Raw genomic sequence first — 25015 nt, forward strand, 5'->3', positions numbered from 1 at the left:
TGTGGCCAGCATGACTAAACCGCTTCTGGTGCAACGGGACACCTTGATGGAAACCAGTGATGGAAACCAGAATGGTGGTGCTGTGGTCTTAATCTGCGCAACAGGAGGGTGAGACCTGTTCATCTGTCACAGCTCCTGCCAACCTAGCAGTTTGAAAGCACGCCAGTGCAAGTGGATAAATGGGTACCGCTGCAGTGGGAAGGTAAATGGCATTTCCATGTGCTCTGACACTCGTCACGGTGTCCCGTTGCACCAGAAGTAGTTTAGTTGTGCTGGCCACATGATCTGGAATGTTGTGGACAAATGCCAACTCCCTCAGCCTGAAAAGTGAGATAAGCGCCGCACCCCATAGTCATCTTTGACTGGACTTAACCATCCAGGGGTCACCTTTATTACCAGTTTAGCATTTTACACATTCAAATTGTGACTTGGTTTTGGTCTGGAAGCAGTATTAGGTTTTTTTGTCCTTGCATTTTTCTAGGAAGAGGAAATGTGCCTGTAGGTCCATTTGGCAGCAGCTGTGGCTTCAGCTGTCGAGGAATGGCTGTCAAACCAGATGTTAGCCAAAGCATCCCAGCAATTTGGAGATGTTGCACCCTTCAGTGAAATCTGCTTCTGTCTGTTGATTGAATTATTTTCTCTCTTTTCACAGTTTTTTGTCGTGTGTATATAACAGAACATTCTTATGTCAGCGTAAAAACTAAAGTATCCACTTCAGCTCAAGAGATCTTGAAAATTGTAGCAGAAAAGCTCCAGCATTCACAGGAAGACTTGGCTCTGGTGGCTCTTTCATTCTCTGGGGGTAAATTATTTTCAGCTATCAGTAGACCCAGTTTTATTCTCCTTCATTTTCTGTATCTTATCTATAAAGAGAGGGCTGGCACTTTCTAGTGCAAGGATAGGGCTGTTCCCCTATGGGTCCACAGCTGGATGACCATAGTTACAATAAGGAGCTACTTAGCAGAGAGGAGTTTCCATGGCAACTGCTAATTCTTTGGTACTGTTGGATAATGTATTTCCACATCGGGTCTGGATTGCAAAGGAGTGTTCTCATGTTCAGAAACATGTTATAAGGTTTGCCATTAAGAGATAAATCTCCCAGTTCATAATTTAAGCTAACCTGAGAGGTAGCTGTAAAAAGGGAAGTGGCTGTGAAAGAGATATTTCCCTTTGGACTAGCTGAAGTGTATTTGTACATGGAGGAAAGAAGGGGGAGGAAACTGAAAAATATGACTTCTGGAAAAATGTATGTTTCGTAAGACAATGTGAGTGTCTAGAGTCCACACATCATTGTGAGAAATAAGTTTTCATATTTAATTCTTAAATTCTTAAAAAAAAAACAAAAACCACAGCCCAATTACCTCCCCTGGGGGGGGGGGGGAATTAGACTACTGCTGCTGATATTTTTGACAAGCCTGGCTTTGGTATTATACAGTAGGATTTTAGAGTCCCTGGAAATATGCTCAATTTTGTTACATCATAATATTATATGAGGAAAATGCATAGAAAATGGTTAAACCGAAAATGTGATGGGGTTTATCAAAAGGCAACTGAGTAGATTTATAACACAGTGTAGATTCAAAGGTGTACATGTGTGTGCCCGACACATATAGACTGCTCTGTTTTAACATGTTCGCTATTTACTTTTTTCTGCCCATATTAATGAGGCACTTTTGCTTCGTAAGCCTCACAGCAGTAGTCAAGACCTATTCCACCCATTCAGTTCAGGGATGTTAAGACAGGAGACGGACCTGAAAGCAACAGGAGCAATGGGAGATTTAGTTATCATCTGCCAGTAGGGGAGTAGTAGTAAGTGAATGAGATTGGGCTGATAGATAAATTCCTGGAGAAACTACTCTTAGTGGTTTCAGAAACTATAAGAAGCATATACCGTATTTTTCGCCCTATAGGACGCACATTTCCCCTCCAAAAATGAAGGGAAAATGTGTGTGCGTCCTATGGGGCGAATGCAGGCTTTCGCTGAAGCCTGGAGAGCGAGAGGCGTCGGTGCGGAGTTCCCGCCGGGCTCCCATAGCTTGCGGAGAGCTGCCTGCATCCCGAAGCTCGGACGCGACTGCTCAGCTCTGCAGAGCTGCCTCTTATCCCGAAGCCAGGGCGCACTGAGCATTCGCGCCCGGGCTTCGGGTAGCTCTGCGCAAGCCGCGGGAGCCCTCCCACGGCTTGCGGAGAGCAGCCTGTTCTGGGAGCTGGGGTCGGGGGAAGCTCAACTTCCCCCGCCCCAGTCCCGCGCCTGGGGGGAAAATATTTTTTCCCCTTTATTTCCCCCCAAAAAAACTAGGTGCACCCTATGGGGCGAAAAATACGGTATGTACTTACTCATGATAGATACAGTGAATTTTGACTGTAAGAATGCATTTTGTTCTGGAATATATGTCAATATTTCTGTTTTTCTTCTATACTAAAGAAAAGCATGAATTACAACCAAATGACCTGGCAATCTCCAAATCCCTTGAATCGTCGGCTCGTATGTTTGTATTTCGGAAGAATCTGACAGATACTCTGGTAAGGTTGTGTGTGCAGGGTTCCAAAATCTTCTGGTTTCCCTCCATACCCAAAGTAGCTGTGAGTTGTAAGGTTGTACTAAAAACCATGCTAGGTACCTTTATTGGGCCAACCAAAGTGTTCCCAAATAATATGCAAGCTTTTGAGTTCCCTAGAACTCTTCATTGGACTAGAATAAAGCCTTGGAAGGGAGAGAGAAAAAACAGCTGGTGTTGAAGCCTTGAGTCTATATCTTGAGAGTCTTGAGAAGGTAGTAAACAGGTAGTAAACAGCCAAATGAGGCTCTGTCTAATGTGTTGGCTTCATCTAATGTGTTTTCTTTGCATGGCTGTAAAAAGCGTTTAAATTGCACAGTTAAATCCTGTGGACTTCGCGTCACAGTAATCTTTTTACAGCCAGGAAAACATTATTAGAAAATGAGATTAATTATTTTTACCAAAGCTTTATAGAGATATGTTTTATCTATACTGTGATTTTTGTTTTAAGTGACACCTGCACTACATGCATCTTAAGACGGGTAATTCAGCCAAATGGAAACTGGCATTTCTCATTGAGGGAGAGGGCATTCATACTAACTGCTTTGGTGTTGAATACAAGCCTTTGTCTTAGAAGAAAATATCACTCATATGCTGTGTATACCTGCTAGGAGTTTGGTGTCATATCAACTTAAGAACTAATAGATAACAGCTTTGGTTTTACTCGCTTTGGAAAAACAGAAGCAATCTAAATGTGCACAAGTAGCAGCCAATCTCACCTTTAAGGGACAGCTGTTTCATTTTCTTTTAAAAAAATGTCTTCATGTCCAGTGTGTCTAGAATCAATCATTTTTCATCGTAGATTTTTTTTTTAAATGAAGTCTTTTCTCATGGATTCTGAATGGAACCATGTTTGTCACTCGTACTATAAAATATAATGCATTTGTTTTCTGTTGAACATAATAAAACATTTTACTTGGAACACAAACCTTGCTGGTGTAGAAATTCAGTTCATAGGCCAAACACATTTGAGATGCTGGTTTCAGTATAGCTGTGTTCAGGCATTATTAGGAATGACAGGATCTGTCCATTTTTCTTCTCTCGGTTTCTAATTTTTCCATTCTTAAATTCAGCTCTCCACATTTAGCAGAAATTTGGGATTTATTTTTCTTATTCCTCATGAAAATTCTTATTTATTATTAGCATAATAATAATAACAACAGTCACAATAATAACAGCAACAACAATAACAATAACAACAACAACAATTTCATTATTTATATCTTGTGCATCTGGCTGGGTTTCCCCAGCCACTATGGGAAGCTTACAGCATATATAAAAACATAGTAAAACAACATATTAGTGTGAATTTCTCCTAATAAACACTTTCAAAGTACAGTTTTGACTAATACACACATTTCTGCAAGCAATTTCTCCTAATACAATGCATTTTTGCATGTTATTTTCACTAAAATATTTGTTTTTATGCACACTTTCCCAGTATATTTGCATCTTTGTAAACATTGTGTGGCTGACAGAGTTCAAAATTGCAAATTATTATCAATCAATCAGTCAAATTATAAGTGCAATTTCAGAGGATAGTTGTTTCAATTATCATATTTCAAAAGTGCGAAATTGATCAATTTGTCTTTAAATGCATACTCCATCTCCCCCCTTCCTCAGGCATTATGTCTGAGTCATAAATATTAGTGGGAGCATGGGGCATAGGGTCCTGTGTACTGGATCTGTCCCCATTGCCTGCATAAGCACTCTTTCTACGCTTTCAGCTTCCAACCTTTCTGGCTAGAGTAGAAACATTTGAAGATGACTATTTACCTGCTTTCACTTCAGTGCATATATAACCCCTGCATGATTGGAAACACTGTGTCTGATCACACTGAGGTTTCCATGAGCATTCAGGTGAGCATGAGTAGAAGTCCCCTTCAGATGTTGCTTTTTCAACATGGGGAAACAGAGAGGGCACAATATGTGTGGCCTGATGTCACTTACCTGTGCTTGTATTTTCTGCACAAGCTTTATGCCTGAACTGGGCTTATGGTTTTCTGTGATGTTTTTTGGTTGTGTGTGTGTGTGTGTGTAATTGATTCTTAAGAGTGGTAGAGTTGCCTAATGCAATAAGAATGCATTGATCTCCTTAGTATTGAAAGCTAATTCAGTCTTAGAACCCATAATTCTTTCAAGGCAAACAGTTTAGACAAGGTACTGAAGAAACATTACTTTATGGTCAAGATTTCAATTATGTATGCTTGTTCAGGAACTATTTCAATCTGTTATTGATTTAGAACCCTTTTGCTGAGAATGAGGAAGCCCAGCAAAGGTCAGTGAGAATTCTGGGAATTAACACGTGGGACCTTGCTTTGGAATTAACAAATTTTGACTGGAGTCTCTTCAACTTGGTTCATGAGGTAAGGTGCAGTGGATGGAAATGCTTGCTGTATTCAGTGCTCAGTTCTCCAGTTTGGGCTGTTTTCAACCAAATGTTTGCTCATGTAATGCCTTCTTCTGGTCATCTCATAGTATGCAACTTTCTGTGACCAATACAAGGGCAGGATACAAATGGGTTAAACTTTGAACCAAAATTCATGTGCATAAGTAAAATGCAAAGTGTCTCTCATTGCTTAATGGAGCTAATTTTTACTGCCACCCAAATTAATTTAAAAAATCTAAATTACTTGAGACTTGGAGGAACTAAAAAGGACAGAGTTCATCAGGCTGTCATTAGTTCTCAGACTGAAACCTATAGCAGCAATTAGTGGATGCCAAGTTGGAAACAAACCGTTCTTGCATTTTTCATAACTATGTCCAGGAGGATAATTGCTGAAAATCTCACAAGATTATTTGAAATTCTGGACTCTTTCTGAACTGCTTGAGGTTCATTCATAAATTATTAAAAGGAGTTGTCTGGCCAAGTATCAACAGTTACACTTTTCAGAATGGTTAAATTCTCATTTGCATTTTTTAAAAGCCTAATTACTCTTTTAACTGTCTTCCAGCAAGAGCTGATATACTTCACCTTCAGCAGAAAGGGCAATGGGGAAAACACTGTGAATCTTAGTCTTCTGCTTCAAAGATGCAATGAAGTTCAACTCTGGGTTGCTACAGAAATACTCCTTTGCAACCAGCTCTGTAAACGTGTACAGCTAGTGAAAAAGTTCATTAAAATTGCTTCTCAGTAAGTTTCAACCAATGTGAATGTTGAATTCACATTCAGTCTTTTAAAACTGTACTTAACTATAATGAAATGATAGAAAGGTGTATTGCTGTGCCATGAATTTGACTAGTACTTTGTGATGTGCATATAAAATGCTACACGAGGCAAGGACAGACTGTTTTGTCTTAACCCCCCCCCCACACACACACACACTAATTTAATAATGTGAGCTTTTCACAGCCAAGATGCAGCTGGGACAGCAATAGTATAGATTGTTCAGACTGTAGTGGAAGATTAAAAAAAAAAAAGAACTGGCGGGTATTAGAAGTCACCCCAGAACTGGCCCTACTGAACATCTTCCATTAATAATGCCCACTTACATTATAAAGAGCTCATAACCCACCTACTCTCAGCATCCAGAAGCTTCCTAACCAGACACTGGAGAGAACTGTTAGGAGTAAACATGGACCAATAGTATCAAATTGTATGGGAAACAGCCTTACTAGAAAAGCTAACCAATAAACTGAAACTGACATGGGGACAAATGGAGGAAGACACTTTCACTCCAGTATGGTTCCCCTTCGTCACCCAACATAGCCCAACAAGACAACAACAAGAATCCGCTGACAGCATATGAATCGATATAGCTAACCTGATCCAAAAATCCACTCCTTCACAGTCTCACACACATAAACAAGTATCATTACAGCCAGCCAACCAACCACACCCTAGGCCACCCCTCAACCTCTCTCACCACTAAGGAAAGATAACAAGTGAATAGAAAGAGCACCTACACAAGTGACTGACACAAAACCCCACACATACACTAAGTAGAAGAATAGAAGCAGCCCCACCCTCCACCCCTCTTTACTTCCATCCTTATACTGCATGCAACACTAATGTCTCACAACAAATGAAACTGATCTGTAGAAAAAACAATGCATATATTTTTGTAAACTAATAAATATTTAATAAAAATGATTATATATTTTTAAAAGATTCAGCATGCACCTATATATAGATCACAGATAGACCATAGAACTTAGTGTGTGTGCGCACAGAGATAGAGTTCTGTGTGTAGAACCTCTTTCTTGTTTTACTCTTCATATCTTCTGTGTTCAGGGTTGTAGTCTTAAACAACATTAAACTATTAATCAGTCATCAGTAAAATGCTCTCTTTTTTGCATTCCCTGTTGTTGCTTACAGGGAACTCTTCATGATCCACTTCAATTAGGTACTCAAAAGTTACCAAATGTTTTGTCATCTGAACTAAAACATGGATATGTTGTCTATGTATTACCTCATTTGCTCAGCAATTCTCAGTCAACTTAGTACACTGGCATTCAGTTAAAATACATTTTAAAAACTGTTCCTTCAGACTAGTTAAAGTATACTGTGCATTTATACCCCACCTTGGAAACTTATTGAAGAGCATGACATAAAACCCTGAAATACATGACATACATGGAATAGGAATTCCCATCTGTGTAGCTTAGTGTGAAAAAATACAACTATTTTATTAACTTGCAGATAAGCAAGTAAAAAGTATTTCTAGATAATCCATTTATAATGCAGTATACTCTGCAAATGTCACTCATTAAATGCATGACATCCATCCATTTTTTGCAGTAGTGTTTCTTGAGTTGCATTTTCCAAGCATGTAAATTGCAATTTTGTGTTGCTGAGAAAGTGAAATTCTCCCACCAGACAGCACTACCATTGTTAATGCAATTGCTGTGTGGAACAGAGTTACATAGACAAGCAGGAAGCACCTGTTTGATAATCCGAATGTGACCAAAGGTAGCTAATAACTGATCAGGGGAATATATAGGTTGCACATTAATTAAATTTGTGGCAATAAACAACAAAATAAACTGGAGGTTACAAAAGAAAAAGAAAAATGATTCAGGATTGTAGGCATATGTGTAAACAACATTGGGAGAGATTTAATTTAGATAAGCTCAAAGCTGTGCTACTAAGCAATACTAATTCCAGAAACATGATTGCTTGTTAATGATTGGTAGTTTTGAGAAGACATTTGAATCTTAATAATAGAAAAATGAAACATTTGGAAGAAGTATGCCACAGTTTCTAATAAATATAGTGAAACTTCTGTGCTTATTGCTGCACTTGGACTATCATATCTCTGTATTATAAGATGTGAATGAATTTCAGAGATGGATTTAGGGGAGCACAGCCAGTTTGATTGCACAGGGCAGTGAACCTCAGGGACAGTGCAACTCTTATTAAGAATGGAGCACAAGAAACAGCCGCTTGACTCTTCCTTGGCACAAGTGAAATGTGCAAATTCACATGAATGCACAGCCACAAATCTCAGGCTGCAATCCTAAAAATGGGGTCAGGTCCATTGAGCAAGTGGGACTTGCATAGGATTGTTCTATTAGTCTTAAATCCTCAGTTTTTTTAAAGTCAAACGTCACTGCACACACAATAGGGCTAAAAAAGAAGATTGCCTGCATTGTCCCTTTAAGTAAAACAAAAATGGCACCAAGGCAGCCACAGATGAGGGAAACAGACTGCATAGAGGTACAAGAACTCTGGAAGCACCTTTGAAGGGGCTAGTGGTTAAATTAAAGTCATGAGTTTTGGCAGGAGGACGTAAGTTACTCTCATGACATTAAAGTTGAAGAACAGAGGAAAACAATAATTTGGGGGGGCATCTTACTGGGCCTGCACCTAATTGGGTCACTACAGAACTTAGTGTTAATATACTTGGAACAGTTAATCTACCATGCCTCTCCACGCTAGTAGTATTAAGGCTTTGAATATATAGAAAGTTACACCATGTGTTTGTTTTTTGTATTTTTTATTTTCATAGCTGCAAAGCCCAAAGAAATTTGAATTCATTCTTTGCCATTGTTATGGGTCTCAACACTGCATCCGTCAGTCGGCTTTCTCAGACCTGGGAGGTAATACAAGTATTTTGTTTTTAAAATTCATTAAAATTCTTGTTTTAGCTTTCAGCCCACAGGCCAACCTTGGCACACCTAGGAGGCCAATTTGGTTTATGAGGTTATTTCCCCCAAATCATACCCACCCACTCTCCAGCTGACATCGCTTGTGACATCAGCTGATGAGCAGGAGGACAGGATTTTTATCATGCATTGATTGTGTGCCTTGTTCCCAGCAGGGAACAAGATTCTGCAGTCAAGGAAGCAAGATTTAATTTCTGATCATTAGCAGATGAGTGGGGATTAAAGCGCTAAAGATGTTGACTTAGCAAAATACTGGGGGGCGGGAATAGATATATAGATCCCCCATGTGGGGTAATTGATAAAAGAATTGGCTGGATCCCCAGGTCTAAAGTATGGAGCTAAACACACTTTCCAGCAGGAGAGAACCCCCAGCAGAGTACTGAAAACCACAAAATGATGCAGCACAGTTAAACATGGTTTAAAATATCCTGTTCTAGCCACTTATAGCCCTCCCCCCCTCACAATAAATAGACTGCACAGTTAGTAAGTTTAAATACTTTACTTACAAATGCCAAAGGTTGGATTCATATGTTGTCCCATGCAGAACACAGGTAGAAATATTGGGTTTACAAAATACAGAAATAGCTCTAAGTATATGGTCTAAGCATGTAGCGAGCAAACTCAGGCTTGTTCACATGATGAAAGAGAGTTCACATCATGAAAGAGAATGAACAAAGGAGGAAACTTAACTTCCTTTCAGGTGAGGGCTGTGACCTACCTGAGTCTAGGAATACATTTCTGTGGTCTTAACCCCTTCGTGCATTAACTAAGCCTAAGCTTGCTAGTTATGTTTGATGGCAATTTCCCACAAAGACCAGAGTTGTTTGAAGGCTTAAGAGGGTATGGCAGAACCCTTCGAAGTGGCTTCGCCCTCCCTTGGAGAGCTGTCTCTAATCCTCAAAGGGATTGTAACAGATTCTTCTGTCACATGCTCCTGCGTTGTTGTGAAGTAGGAGAAGCTGCAACAGAGTCATTCCCTGAGTTTGAGGGTGATGGAAGAACCATCAGGTACTGAGGGCCCACTTCCAAGTGGTTCCTTTAAATCTTGGGATGACACTGGGAGATAGATGCAGAGGACACAATTCTTCCCTATTTAAAATAATAAAATCAGAAAAACTAGCCTTCCCCCTGAAATGTAGCTCACTACAAGGATATTTTAGTATCAGTTCAAGCTAGCACTAATATACTGTTGATACTTTTTACTTTTTTAAATGAAATAATCAGAAAGGCCTTAAGGCAAATGAGGCAGACAGAGATATTAGTGAATAAAATGAACACAGATTTTAGGAAGCAATTATAAAAGAATTATGAGAGGGGCAGTCTCAAAATGCAAAAGGATTTGCATCACTCTTAAACATTATTCATGATGAGCAACTTGATTTTTATGAGTTTTTTATGATGGCTATTCACTGAAAGAAATATTAAATACTTTTCAGCATGCTTGATTCCCTGCCCCAATCGAATCCCATTTCCTTTTTTTTTTTGTATGTTGCAGAGAATCCCTGGAAAGTTTAAGAAGCTGTTCGCTGAACTTGAAAGTTTGACAGTACGTATACTTTCTACAGAAAAGACTTTGATTTCTCCAGTGGCTCTCTTCCAGTGCTTAATGCAGTGGTGAGGAACCTGTGGCCCTCCATATATTGTTGGACTCCAATTCCCATTAGCGACAGCTGGGATGCCCAATGGTCAGAGATAATAGGTGTGGTAGTTCAACCGCATCTAGAGTTTCATCAGCCCTTAGTTGATGTAAACCTCATCATCTAAAGCTGGGATCCTTAGCTTTTTAGCTTACTGCAGACTCTCTATTTGCCCCTGGAGTGAATGACCTCTTATTTCACTCAGTCAGTCCTCTTTCTTTGAGAAACATTTATCTGCCTCGTTTTCCAAGGAAACCTTTTATATTTAAAGCATATTGAGCTTGTGGGTGTGTAACAGATTACAAATTGCCATCCTTTAGAAAGGGTATTGATTTTCTTCTTTCCTTTCATCGCAATCAAATTGTTTCGGTAGGACCCTTCCCTGAATCACAAAGCCTACAGAGATGCATTCAAGAAAATGAAGTCACCGAAAATCCCCTTCATGCCTTTGCTCCTTAAAGGTAATACAGTTTGTCCACATTAAACATCTTCCTAATGTTATGTATTAGTACCAAATGGGTGAGATAATTTTTTAAGCATATTGCTGCTGTTCTGTGCAGGTTTACCAGTTAGTGCAAGGTTAACTGAATGCAGTGCAGCTGTGCATATTGATAATAGATATATGTTGCACATTATGGACGGAGAAACCAAGGATCAAGAAAAGAGATTATGTGCTGACAAGAGTGACAGCAGAGAGGGTGAATAATGGAACTGTAACATAAGATGAGGCCTAGGATAGCTTCTAGAAACCCTTTTGTTCTTCAGCTGAGAATTCAAAAGTTAGCTTAATAAAAAGCTGTTCTTTTCCTGTTTCTGTTGTCCAATAAGTGAGATGACCTGATTAAAGAGAGCGCATGTTCGAAAGTAAAATTCCACCCTACTGTAGGCTGGCCATCTTTAATTCTGATAGGTTCCCTGCTCCCCCTTTTTCTGATGACCCTGGGATTTTGCTGTGCTTTCTTCATGACCGCTGATCTTCTGTTGCACCTTCTGCTGCCTTCATCCTTGGATGATGGAGGCTACAATTAGGAGGGCCCATAACTCAGCTGTACAGAATATGCTTTGCATTCATCCTCAGTCTTCAGTATCTTCATTTAAAAAATAAAGAGAGATATTGGAGCCCCACTGCTGGTCAAAAGATGATTAAATGAACCAACGATCTAACTCAGTGTAAGGCAGCTCCTTTTTAAGGCATAACCGCACCTCAGTAACAGCATGCTTTGGATGCAGAAGCTGCAGGCTTCCATACCTGGTAGGTCTGGGACAGGCTGCTTGAGAGCTACTTGTCCGTGTTGCAGACAGTACCAGGCAAGATGGACCTATGGACTGCCTCTTCATAAAGCAGCTTGCTCAGTTCCTGCCGCCTCAGGCCTTAACTAGTAATGCCAAGCCAAAATTCTCAGCCGCATGTCTTGCTCTGTTTTGTGCCTGTGATCTTGTAGTCCCTACAGGCTATGTATAATGGATATGGGTCACACTTGGGTGCATCTTTTAACGGAACACATTGCAGCGCCTGCAATTCTGCTGAGCACTCGGCTTCTTCCAATAGCTCTATCCTACGATTTATAATCGGCCTTTGTTTCTATCTTCTCTAACCACCCTCTTTTCTGGAAAGCTATTTGTAGAGACTCCTTTGAGTCACCACGAACGGCCTCGGCTGCCTTTTTCCCTTTTCTGTAGGCTTAAAGGCATATCTTCATATAAAGAAACATCTCCTTAGCACAATGGGATTCATTATTTGAGAGTGTTAACATATTGCAACAAAGTCTTTAGTTATTAAGTCATATTTGAAGAGGCTGTTTTTTAGGGCACAATCTTTAAAGGAAAAAAAAGTCTAAAGGTCAGGGTCAAGGTCAGCACAGCCACCTATAATGTGTGGGTTTTGTGAGCCATGCCCAATTACAGTTGTTTTAGGGTATCTAGAAATTTTACCTCTTTGCCATGACTGGAATGTGCACATACCTGGTATATCTGAGGTGACAATATTTCCTCCTTTGGATGCCTCATTTTTTTTCATTCTCCTTGGGCACTCTGTGTGTGTGTGTGTTTCTTTCTGTCTGTGTCTGTGTTAGTATATGCCCAGTACTAAATTATTCTTGGGGCCTGGTATCACCACCCATAGCACTCCTGCGAAGAAGTCTGTCCCTCTTGACATTTCTAAGTTGTCGGATTCTGTGTCCTCCTTGACGTATCTCCATGATGCTCCTCCCTATTATTCCTGTAGAGTTTGTATCCAGAAATAACCATGTCCCACTGCTTTTCTTCATCCCACCAGGTTTCCATTTTGCCAGCTATTTCTATGCTCTATTTTAGACCAGTCCCTCCAACTTGCCCATCTTCACTTGGAGGCTTCTAGCATTAGCATATGAATGCATTTATCGTCTTGTCTGTCTCTGCAGATGTCTTTGGGGCATATGTTTCATCCCAGAGTGCTTTGGCTTCTTTCAATGTACTTCCAATGCCTAGTTCTCTGGACAGTTTTTGAATATTTTCATCCTCACTTCTGGAGGATGATTTGTCCTCCAGAATCGGCTTTTCCGCAGCACTCATTTTAAAAGCAGATGTGCCTTTTTTCTTTTTTATATCAAGTGCTTTCCCCCTCCCCCCTCCCCAGTAGCCTTGAATGGGCCCTCCAAGGAGAAGTGTGGGAGGGAATTAACACCTTTTAAGTAAGAGTAAGTAAAGCAGGTGTCGGAAAGGAAATTTGAAAAAAACCCTTTCTTAAATAGGTAAAAAGTACCTCAACAACAATACCCCTTTTTAAGTAATTGAATTTCTACAGCAAACTCTGTTGTTTCACAGACAGTGCTTTTGAAAATCTCGCTGATTTTTCAAATATTTAATAAAACACTGTTTTGCTCTTTACAATACAGCTCAGATGCAATTTTCTGCTCCACTGAATTTATCCAGGCTCATAGTTGTTGGCAGCAAAGCAAATTTCTATCCTTTTTTTTTTTTCATTCTTTCTCCTCCCTCCCTGTTCCTCTTAAGGCTTTCTTTTACTTCAGTCTTTAAAGTTTTTTTAATAAAAAAAAGCACACTTCAGTCTTTTCAGCGGAATGCCTTCTTTATTAGCATTGACAGTAACAATCTCACCTTCTCCATTTTGCCTTAGTGACAGGGCAGGCAAGGCATTGCAGCGGGGAGTGTATAATATGCAATGTTGGCATCTGAGTCTAGGAGGTGAGGTTGACAGAAAGCACAGCAGTGTAGAAAGAGTGGAGAAGTAAGCATCAGCCAAGTCATCCTGTTTCAAAGGGACCAGTTCTGAAAAGTTTAAGAAAGCAAAGGAATGCATTAGTGGTCTTGGTATTTGCAGCGTTGCAGCCCTTTGCTTATGCTAACGTCTGAAGAAAAATCCAATAGGAAGTAGGTAGCCGATTGATGCTGTTTATGTTGTTCTGCCAAATTTGTATATGTGGGTGTGTTCCTTACCAAAAAAGGGACCACCCTTCTCTATAAAAAGGCATGTCCATTTGTTCACTCCAACCCTTAACCAGAAGAAGAGAGCCAGTGTGGTGTGGTGGTGCAGTGGACTCGTAATCTGGTGAACTGGGTTCGCTTCCCCGCTCCTCCACATGCAGCTGCTGGGTGACCTTGGGCCAGTCACACTTCTATGAAATCTCTCAGCCTCACTCACCTCACAGAGTGTTTGTTGTGGGGGAGGAAGGGAAAGGAGAATGTTGGCCGCTTTGAGACTCCTGAAGAGGAGTGAAAGGTGGGATATCAAGTTCAAACTACCACTACTCTTCTTCTTCTTCTTCTTCTTCTTCTTCTTCTTCTTCTTCTTCTTCTTCTTCTTCTACTGTTGCCATGTACAGATGTGCTCTTTAGGGTTCTAGGTGGCTTCTTTCAGGATAGCCAGCTTTTGCCCAGAAGCCTCCAGCTACTGATCTTAAAAGTTGGACAAATTTCCTGTTTATTTTAAAGCAGTGGTTTCCAAACTTTTTTTTGGCCATGCCCCACCTACCCATCTCTACAATCCTGATTCTCCCCCCCTCCCGGTGACATATAATTCTTATTATTCAAAAAGGAAGCTCCTATTCACATGGAGGAAGCCTGAAAGATTTAACTTGGTCTAACACATTCTCGAATTGCCTCTTTAAAAATCAAATTGCCCCCCTGTGGGGCGTGTGCCCCACATTGGGAACCATGGTTTTAAAGTAAGGGAGATGTGTGCTTCAGCTGCGGAGAGGGGGGGAAGAACACGTATTTTAAAGAATTGGAAAGACTGAAAAAGTGGAAATTCAAAAATTCTGGTTTCCTAGCTGAACTCTTCAGCAAATAATGCAATAATGTACAGGGGGTTGTAGAGCTGGAACCCCAAGAGTCGTCTAGTCCAACTTCCTACAGTGCAGGAATCCCAGCAAAAGAATCCCTGACAAATGGCCATCCAGTCTTTGTTTAAAAACATCCAATGAAACAGAGTCTACGACCTTCTGAAGTTGTCCATGCCACTGTCAAATCGCTCTTATAATAAGAAAGTTCTTCCTAATGGTCAGTCAGAATCTCTTGTAATGTAAGAAAAGAGAAAAGTACCTAATGTGCATGATTTCATCAAGAAATTGACAATACATGAACTTCTGCTTTTCCAATACTGTTCCCCCCGCCCCCAGTTCTTTAAAATTTGAGGCTTTCCCCTTTCTCAGAGTTTTTCACCGATCAGTTCAGAGAAAATCTAAGAAGAACGGAACACTGTGTTACATCACTGTCACCATTTCATGCCATGTAGCGTAAAAATGGGGGATATTTATTTATTGTATTTATTAAATTTCTATACCACCCTTCAACCAAGAATCACAGTGCAGTTTACAAATTTTGATGTTTGTCTTGTTTTTTTTTTAGATGTAACATTTATACATGAAGGGAACAAAACTTTTCTGGATAACCTGGTTAACTTTGAAAAGCTGGTATGTAACATTTTTTGTTTTGAAGTCCAATATTGTGGCAGGACCGGAGGCTTGCTACATTGTCACTTATCCATTTTCCATTTTGGTTTTGTTTTGTTAATTCCAGTTCTTCCGAATAGCGTTTCTTTAGAAGCAGGGGTACTGTTAATTCCTCATTTGATTCTGCTTTCCATTGAGAGTTTGTACAATAACAGTAGGATAATGAGCTTTTAACCAAAGGTTCAGCTAGACGCCATTTTATTATATTTTCAAAGATTGGGCACAAGATTAGTCCAATAAAAAAATGAATCTGCATAAGAATAAATCATAATATAAATTCCAGTTGTTTTCACTAGTGTCAGGTGATAATCTTTCTTGTCTACAAGCGGAACTGCATATTGTGTTGTGATATTTTGGGCAGGCGTATTTTTAATTTATTACATTTATATTACAATTTTTGTCTGCTTATAAAATAGTATCTGCATTTAATTAAGTACTTTCTTGCCCAAATACATTTACCTCCGACTACAACATTATTGATCTCTCTTTGAAATGTTTCACATTAGCGCGAAAAGTAAAGTAACCCTTGATGCACACATTATTGTGACTTTATCTCCAGCATTTAGGTCTTCAACATACTTTTCAAATTTTACTGCTGCTGCTATCTTAAGAGGCAAATCTTCTGCAGGGCGGTAGGGTGTCATGGATAAGAAGGTGGCAAGCCAACAGTTCTGCCATTAAGCAAAGGTTGTCTTAACGTTCTTTGCAAGAGGGGGAAGCAAGATGGCTGGTGTGGGGAGCACAACCTGCAAGAAAACATGCTCCCAGGCGTGCCGTATAGCTAGAAGACAGGATTAGTTATTGAGAGCAGGGCACAACAATGGAGAAACTGAGTGAAAGACACATTCTTTCATCCTGCTCCCAGAGTAAAGGGACCCATGACTGTTAGGTCCAGTTGCGGACGACTCTGGAGTTGCGGCGCTCATCTCGCTTTACTGACTGAGGGAGCCGGCGTACAGATTCCAGGTCATGTGGCCAGCATGACTAAGCCGCTTCTGGCAAACCAGAGCAGTGCACGGAAATGCCGTGTACCTTCCCGCCAGAGTGGTACCTATTTATCTACTTGCACTTCTTGGGGTGCTTTTGAACTGCTAGGTTGGCAGGAGCAGGGACCAAGCAACGGGAGCTCACCCTGTCGTGGGGATTCAAACTGCCAACCTTCTGATCGGAAAGCCCAAGAGGCTCAGTGGTTTAGACCACAGTGCCACCCGCGTCCTGCTCCCAGAGTATAAAAGGACAAAAACTGAAGACTCGTAGCTGCTTTGAAGTTTATATTAATACTGCCACAATGGCATGTTTTTGCACCAGGCAGAAAACTAGGAAGAGCTGCTCTCTTGACTCTCAGGGAAGAGCCTCATTATGAGTTCTTAGTGGCTTGTCTTGCAAACAGGGCAACCTCAGAGCCACATTATCAGAAATATTTGCACATTGATAATCTGGCATTTCCACAGAGCTATTCCATTCAACACATTTTTATAACTCACAACTGTGGCATGATCTGTATTATGCCAGACAAAACAGGGGCTAATTTTTTAGTAGGCAATCAGTTTTTCTTCTTCTTTGGGAGCTAGGCAGTTTGTGCTTTTTATATATATATAATATCACTAGTGAAAGCTAATTTCAGACAGGTGAAAGCTAATTTCAGACAAGTTTAGCTACTAAGAATTGTTTGGGTCTGATTGAATGTCTCCTCTGCTTATATTGCAATTGTGATCAAATAATAATTGCAGGAAAACGTTATGGACCAAGCCCTCAGCTGGAGCAAATCAATGTAGCTTCATGAATCTATGCCAGTGCAAATCAGCCCAAGATCCAATCATACATGTGCAATGAAATTGGAAATGTTTTCCTCTCTCTAATCGGTGCAGCCATCTGTGACCTATATTGCCTAAGAAAAGAACAGCATAGGAATGAACTCTTTTTAAATAACTATTCATACTCAACTATTCCAATTCCAGAGGCATACTGGGTAGAATGTTTTCTCTGAAGTTAAGAATTCTCTTCCTTCTTATGTCATGCCATCTAATCCCCATTTAGATAGAAGCTTCATTCTTTTGAATGTCATTTCACTAATGGAAAAAATGTGGGGCCTGCCTGGATTGCTAGTCATTTTTGTAAACAATGCTGATGTTAACACACACATACTGAATTCTTATACTGCAGATACATGCAGAATTCAGATAATTTCCCACTGCTCCTGTAATGTATCAAAGCAGCCCTGAATCACTGCTTGAAGTTATCCATGATAGCTTCTCTTAAGATGTCTCAGAATATCTTACATTTTCACACACACACACCCAAAAAATCTGGAAATGGGAAGAGAATATGGCTTGCCTCCCATGCTAAAGGAAAGGTTATGCCTGCTCTTCTTGTACAACTACCAGAGTAGCTTTTTTTGTAAAAAAATATATATATTCTATTGGATTAATATTCAGTGGTTCCTTTTGTATATTATCTTCACAGCACATGATTGCAGACACAGTCCGGTCTTTGAGACACTGCAGACACAACCAGTATGGTGAGTAAAGATTTCTCTCTTCAGTTAAGCTTTGAGCAAATATAAAAACCTTCCTCATAGCAGGTCTCTCTGACCAGCCAATATGACAGCAATAAACCATTTTTTGCCCAAAGCAACAGAGACTTATAGTGGGCATCTTAAAGACTATTCACTGTAGCATAAGCTTGAGAAATACAACTGAACCAGTACATCTGGCATTTACATACACCATTGTTTATTGTTTTTTGACTGCTTAGAAATAATCCTATGAATGAACTAAAAGGATTTACGCTGAAAAGGGATCAACTTTCTTGTTTGATGCAATCTTTTTTTGTTCATATTTTCAATTTTGTTCATATTATTTATGATTGAGGCTATTTGTCTGAGATGATAGACCTTTTCCACACATATAGAGAATGTATGCATAGACAAGTTACTTGCTAACTTAGAGGTCATCTGAGGAGAGGAGATATGCAGAGCTAATCGCCTTAGGCCCAGGTGAAATTAGAAGTCATTGGAGAGTCACCATCCTCAGCCATATCTGTTTAATTGATTATCACATTTAGTCTGGAAATAAACTTCTTCTTTTTTTATTTGAAATGTTGACGCCTGTAGTTAATTGCATTTTGGAGATGAGTTCAGGGGGAAGAAGCTGTAAAGTAACTGATCTCATTCATTCATTTTTCTTTTGTCTAGGAAATGAAGTTCCCCAAAAAGAACATCAGGAGCTGAAGCCCTACGTCCATCACTTGCACATCATCGATAACCAGCAGATGCTGTTTGAGCTTTCTCATAGGATAGAGCCTCGCGTGTGAGTTCACGCAGATTCACATACCTGCAGCACTTTCAATTAAGTGAATGTTTATGCCAAGCATGTTGCTTCCCTTGGAGAGAGGTGAATGCTGAGTTTTATCAGTAGCTGATGCCATAACAAGCACAGCCATCTCTTGCAAAGCAGAAAGAAGAGCTGTTCGCATCAGCCTTCCGGGATGAGAGAAATGCCATTTCCATTCAACTGCAGACGGGGAAAGAGAGAAACAGCACTCTTCATATACAAAGACTTGACTTCTTCAAAAAAAAATAAATCTTGGTCCAGAGTAGCTTTCAATTCAGACTCTTATCAGTGTTAAATTGGGGGGAAAGAAGACATTGTGACACTATGAAGAAACTTTTTAGCAAGCAGTACTATGTGAGAAAGGCACTCATAATTTGCCACACATGGATGCGCCTCACTAATCATCATGAGCTGCCAAAAGGATTGTTTGTTGCCAAAAAGAAAATAGATGAAAACAGAGAAAAAGAAGTATATACTAAGCAAACTTTCCTGGGATGTGTAGCAACCACTGCTGCATGAACATAAAGAATGACAACTTGTTAGAGCACAGCATACAGACTCATTCAAACAAATTGTAGAATTGGACCACCAGCAGGTGATACTTCATTTTAGCAGCCTTCCCTTCTGAATGTGTTCCACAGCATAAAGCAAAATTTCACACTGTTAAACTGTTTGCAGCAACAAGTGCAGTGTTTCTACACGGGATTGAGTAGCAGAGTGCACAGTGCTTTCTTGAATGTTTCTCTCAGCTTTTTTTTTTTAATTAGAACTCCCTTTCCAATTAGTCTAATTTAGATAATCAAGCTCATGAGCCGACATGCTTATAGTTTATTACAAAAGGAATGCAGTATGCTTTACTCCTTGATATCTGTACCATAAGATTACTGCAGTTGCCTTTAGATGGGTGTAATGTGACTTTAAGGAATGGTTAAGTAAATAAGCAAGAATCTATGAGATTGCAACAACCAGCAGCTTCCAACAGGGGGAAAGACCTCAATCACCCTTAGGTTAAATGTCACAAAAGCAAAAACATCTGTCCCTCAATATTGGAGGGGTGTTCTGGAATGTTTGCCAAGGGCATTACTTACACTGCCAATGAAAACTTTTGCTAATTAAAGTAGCTCCCCTATCTAACCACTCAAGGAACTAGATTTCTGTAAGAGTCTTATGGGTCTCCAATAAAATTAGCATACAAAACTAGCTGAGGGAAAGCTGGAAGAGCTACTAAGTGGCATGCCCATCAATCATTATTTATTAAGACTGAAAATGATAAATACTTTACAGCTATGTGAAACCTAACCTGTTGTGAGTGCGCACACTTCATTCTTTTTCACTAAGAAAGACCAAATAGACCTAAGGGCTTATCCACACTATTAGTTCAAACTTTCAAGCTGTGGGGCTTGAATCTGACAAGAAGCACCTTTTCATATTGTCTTGAGAGTAGTCAGTTTTGGTTCATGTGAGTGAGAATCTCCTTGAAAGTCAAGCACTCTTTTTGGAATCACAGTGCAGTGCAGCATAGCAGAGGATCAACTATGATGGGTCCTATCCAACAACTTTTTTGACACTTCCATAGCCACACTTCTGGCAGAAGTATAGCTCTCTAGCGAGGGAAATGTGATACTCTCTGGTGCAAAACTGGTTTCTTGAAGATACCTGAATCTGATGATTGCAGATTTCTTGGGCTATAAGCTATCTGGAAACTTGTTTCAACTCCTTTCTCAAAAGCTTGTATCAAAGGGTCACAGCTTTTAATGTCAAAACATGAGTCAAAGGTGAACAAAGAATGACAGTAAAGGGTTGCAAGGATTTGCCTAGTGGGTGTGATAAATACGATGCAAAACAATGCATTTCACTGTGAAAAATCTATTTATATGCATCTTTATACAATATACTATTTTATAGTGGAAATGGGAACATACTTCTTGTGATACTATGCCAGACAGGAGTTACTGTGGGTAAAATCTAGTGTTCTTTGAAATGTGAGTCTACTAAATTAAATGAATTCTCCTTTTTTATTACAGCTGCTAGGGTATAATCATTCAGGAACTTTTTTCTGCACAAGCTCCTCCCCAAGGGATTGTGTCCTATTGGAAGAGAAATAAAATCAGCTTTAAGTGGTAGGGTTTTTCCAGCAGGGTGGAGATTCTTTCCAATGCATTTTGGCCTCCCCAGTATGAAAATTGTGGAAATACTGTACAGTGTAATGTAAAGACAAGATGTTTCAGAATTGTAACTATATTATGAATATGCTATACATGTTCTCCTGGCAGCTGCTTTTTTTAACCCAGTAAAAGGGAAAAACTGACTGCCCTTTGAGTAGATATACAGTATGTATTTATGTAGGTGGTTGCACATGTTAGAAACAATCCAGATAACCTATTTAGGCATATGAATGGAGTTTTATATGAGGTTTTCCCTAAAGCAACTCAGCTGAAGAGGCAAGGATTTTTTTTAAAATAACTGAAAAGCAGCTTGTCTCTTAGGCAGTGGAATTTGCTATAACAAAGAAAAAAGAGAGCTGTTGGGCTGCATGCATTATTTCCAACCGCATACATGTAAGTAGCTTTATTTTAATTGCAGTTGTTGTAAATAACCCCTTTTATGTGTATAAGGCTAACTTGGGGGTGGGGAGCTGTCGGGCCCAATTAGGCTTAGAAGTTATCAGTTCCTCATCTTTGGTGTTCAGCCACCAGACCTTCAGGTAGTAGATCTAAACATAATGAAATGAGGTTCTCATGCCCATGTTTGCCTAAAAACACTAATGCAGAGAGAACACTAATGTAAGAGAGAATCAGGACATGGTTGCAAAGTTCCTAGGTTATCATATTCACTTTGTCAGAAAAGTTTCCTAAAGGCAGGATGTAAATTTATGAAATCAAAACAAACCCTTCCCACACCTGTTATTCTTGTCAGCAAAATGCCCCTGACATCCATATGTGGATTTTGAGACCGTAAGAAGCCTGACTGTGTGAGTAAAAATGGACTGGGGGGATTATTTGATTGATACAAGACTAGTTAACATCACACCCCACTTACTAAATCTTCACTTGTTAATGCCACCTTGCCCACACATATACATTGACTAGCATGTGTTTGCTGGTACAGATCCTACCACAGTTAATCCTTTTTTCTTTTCTTTTTTGCAAGGCAATAATGTATTTCCAGCTCTGGCTTCCTTGTTCAGTTGCTGATTGGAAAGTCACTTCCCAATTCCATGAGAGGACTTGTTTTGCTTATTCATGAGTGTGGTACAATGCAAATATATAATGATTTTTTAAAAATATTTAAATCTCTACTAGATTTGGCTAAGCAGTTCTGTACTCCATAGGCAGTTTCCCTGTTGTCAGCTACTGAAGTAACGGATAACATCTTAAAGATACTCAGTGGCCAGGATTCAGGCAAAAGGACAAGCCAAAACTAAATTACGAGCACTATCCCTTGTTTTCCAGAAATGAACCAGTGTTATGGACTTTGATTTGGCCTAGCATACATGAGAGATGGTTGATTGGCATATGTATAATATAAGGCCCATGAAAAAATAGGGGAATGGTATAGAACTCCCAACCTTCAGTATCAGTAGTATCAAACTTTACTTCGGTCACAGACCAGCATGAGATAAAACATAATGGATAAACTGAACACATATGACTTAAAACAGGTAAGGAATAAAAACTAGCAATTAAAAGATCATACATACTTAAAAAGATAGAAACAGGGACAAACAGTTAAAAACAACTCTAAGGGAGGGAGTGTGAAGGAGCACAGGTCATGCATTTTGGGCCTAGTTTGTGGCACAAACCATCCTTGGACAAATATCCATCATGGCAGCGAAGAATCTAGCTAGCAACTGAGTGTGTAGCATTTGGGTTTTCATCCTGAAGAAGCAGGGAAGTATAAAGTTGTTCTGTGCAACTTGGGAATTTATGTAGTACAGTGGTACCTCTGGTTAAGAACGTAATTCGTTCTGGAGGTCCATTCTTAACCTGAAACTGTTTTAATCTGAGGTACCACTTTAGCTAATAGGGCCTCCCACTGCTGCCGCGCAGTTTCTGTTCTCATCCTGAGGTAAAATTCTTAACCCGAGGTACTACTTCCGGGTTAGCAGAGTCTGTAACCCGAGGTACCACTGTATAGGCAAGATGAACCTAGCTCGTATATCTATACTGGCATTGAAAAAAGACATGTTCTGTTTCTAGTTGCCCAGAGCCACATGGGCCTTTCCTTTCCTTTCCTCGTACGGTGTCTCCCTAAAGCAGCCTTCCTGAATGGCTGAAGGGCCTGGCAGTGGACCAGAGTGAAAGACCTTCGCTGTTTTGGAATTTAAACTGGGTTTTATATGGCATCTGGGAGGTGAAGTATCTTCTGGTTTCACTGATTTAAAATTTCGGGGACTTAGCTAGATTCTGTCTACCAAGTCTGCAAAACGATTGTGCTTTTTAAAATACTTTTTAAAATAATGCTGACACGCACTGATACGCTGTTACAAAGAAGACAGTTATTCTCAGTTGTTGTCTTACTGCTAAACAACCAAATGGTAGGGCTTCTTGAGAAGTGCACTCAGATTGCGTTCTGTTAAAATGTACAATTTTGTCTCCAGGGTTCAGCTCAGGAAAATCAGGTGTGTAAGTTTGCAGCACAGACAAGCTGTGGGCAGTGCTGATTGGTTAGTACCTGGGCCATCACAAACCTACCTCTCCCCCATCCCTGGAGCAGTTCTGCAACTTTTTTTTAAAAAAAAGAAAAGATTGTTGCTTTATTTATGTCAGATGAACATAAATAAATGTACATATGGCACTTCAGAATAAAACATGGGCTGCCCTTCTGAAGCATGAGGGGAGAGTTAAGATTGATGATTGGACCAGCATTCAGGTAGGTAGTATGTACATCTTTCATTTACAAATGGGAAGGAAACTGAGAGAGCCCCCTGGGAGAAAAAACTGCTGTTATTTCTGTACATACTCTAAATCTCACTGGCTTTAATAGAAAAATATTAATATATGCTTTATTCTCCCATTAAAATCCAGGGACTCAAGAGTCTCTAGTCCTAGACACATTCACCTGGGAGAAAGTTTCATTGAACACAGTGTGACCTATTCTGGAATTAAACCTGCATAAATTGTGCTGTAAATTCTGGCTCGTTCCCCTCTGTTAATCTATATATACAGACCTCAGTAGTTGTAAGAGAGTCAGCAGTTAAAACAGGGGTTAAAAATAAACAGTGTTCTGCAGCAGTACTTTGATGTACAGTCTCTTCATGAGTTTAATGTATTAGTTTCTAGTAAGCAAAGGGGAAAGCTGCAACAATTCAATGAAAAAAAGTGTTGTAAAAAAGCTACAGAGTGAGCTGTAAATATTAACCTTTTTAGCAGAGTTAAATTACTATTTATTTGCATAGCCTATTTATTGCATTCTTCTAAACACTGTTAGATACTGGGGCACTGTCAACAAAGAGAGGAGAGACTACTTGCATTGTCCATTCTACCATCTCTAGAGTGCCCTCATGGTGTCAACTTGCATTAACAGTAATAGACTAGATTGCCCAAGCCAAGGTTATTTGCCTAACTTCTCAGGGACCACACCTTGTACTTATCCAACATTATTAGAACTGGTATGTATGAAATGCTCTGATTTACCAGGATCACGGTTGCCAATGTATTCCTTTACATATTTCATGCTTGTTGGCCTCTGTATATATCATTGTGTTGTGTATTTATGAGAGCTAAGAAGCAATTGCTAATAAGCAATAATTTATATGTCGAAATGGCCAAGCAATACGAAGGTAAAACTTGTAAAAGCAAATGTTAATGTTTAAACTTTTTTAATATTGCTTTTCAAAATATAAAACCATATTAATTAAATTGTCTGTGTGAGTCTATATTGACCTTCGTTTCTAAATCGCAGACAGCATGGGCTGCTGCTGTAGAACACGAGCATGAGAGTCCTGCTTTCAAATTTCAGTATAGTCATTAACTCCCTGGGTGACCTTAGCCAGAACATCATTTCTTGGCTTTACACACACACACACACACGAGAGAGAGAGAGAGAGAGAGAGAGAGAGAGAGAGAGAGAGAGAGAAATATGGGGTTGATAATAATAGCCTAGCTGATGATTGCTATAATGATTTCTGAGAGAATGCTGGGAGCAGTTATGGAAAGCAATGGGATGGTCACTGGTCCATAATATTATCCACCTGCAGCCTCATCAGCAATATATGCAGTCCATAAGTTAGGGTTATTTATATCCAGTCACAGCAGCAGCATAGCCAGAACATACAGCATCTTAAGTTTGAACTGAAAGACAAAAATGATCTTCCAAAACCTGAACGGTTCTAATGTCGGGAGCAGCCAAGCTCAAACTGGGAAATGACTGTTCTATGCACGGCTATACCTTACTGTGAGCTGCTGGAAATAGGTTCAGTTATATAGAAA

The 25015-nt window shown here is 39.7% G+C and overlaps 1 protein-coding gene and 1 long non-coding RNA gene across 6 annotated transcripts in view; one reads left to right on the top strand and one right to left on the bottom strand.

The window, feature by feature from the left end:
• Positions 1-23343, top strand: part of RAPGEF5 (Rap guanine nucleotide exchange factor 5) — a 134960-nt gene extending 111617 nt beyond the window's left edge. For all 5 annotated transcript variants that reach the window (XM_081883194.1, XM_081883193.1, XM_081883195.1 and 2 more), the window contains 10 exons: positions 653-802; positions 2426-2523; positions 4802-4924; positions 5513-5691; positions 8510-8600; positions 10162-10212; positions 10677-10764; positions 15149-15213; positions 17716-17770; positions 18446-23343. In XM_081883194.1, the coding sequence (XP_081739320.1) occupies positions 653-802; positions 2426-2523; positions 4802-4924; positions 5513-5691; positions 8510-8600; positions 10162-10212; positions 10677-10764; positions 15149-15213; positions 17716-17770; positions 18446-18564 (1019 nt within the window). In that variant the 3' untranslated portion in view covers positions 18565-23343. The remainder of the gene's footprint in view (positions 1-652; positions 803-2425; positions 2524-4801; positions 4925-5512; positions 5692-8509; positions 8601-10161; positions 10213-10676; positions 10765-15148; positions 15214-17715; positions 17771-18445) is intronic.
• Positions 12837-18693, bottom strand: LOC309353830. The gene is made up of 3 exons (XR_014162037.1): positions 18585-18693; positions 16998-17140; positions 12837-13570 (listed from the first exon to the last, which is right to left on the bottom strand). It is a non-coding gene; the product is annotated as an uncharacterized lncRNA (long non-coding RNA).
• Positions 23344-25015: the final 1672 nt, after the last annotated feature.

Source organism: Podarcis melisellensis (assembly GCF_964234715.1).
Source record: "Podarcis melisellensis genome assembly, chromosome: 12".
Taxonomy (NCBI): Eukaryota; Metazoa; Chordata; class Lepidosauria; order Squamata; family Lacertidae; genus Podarcis; species Podarcis melisellensis.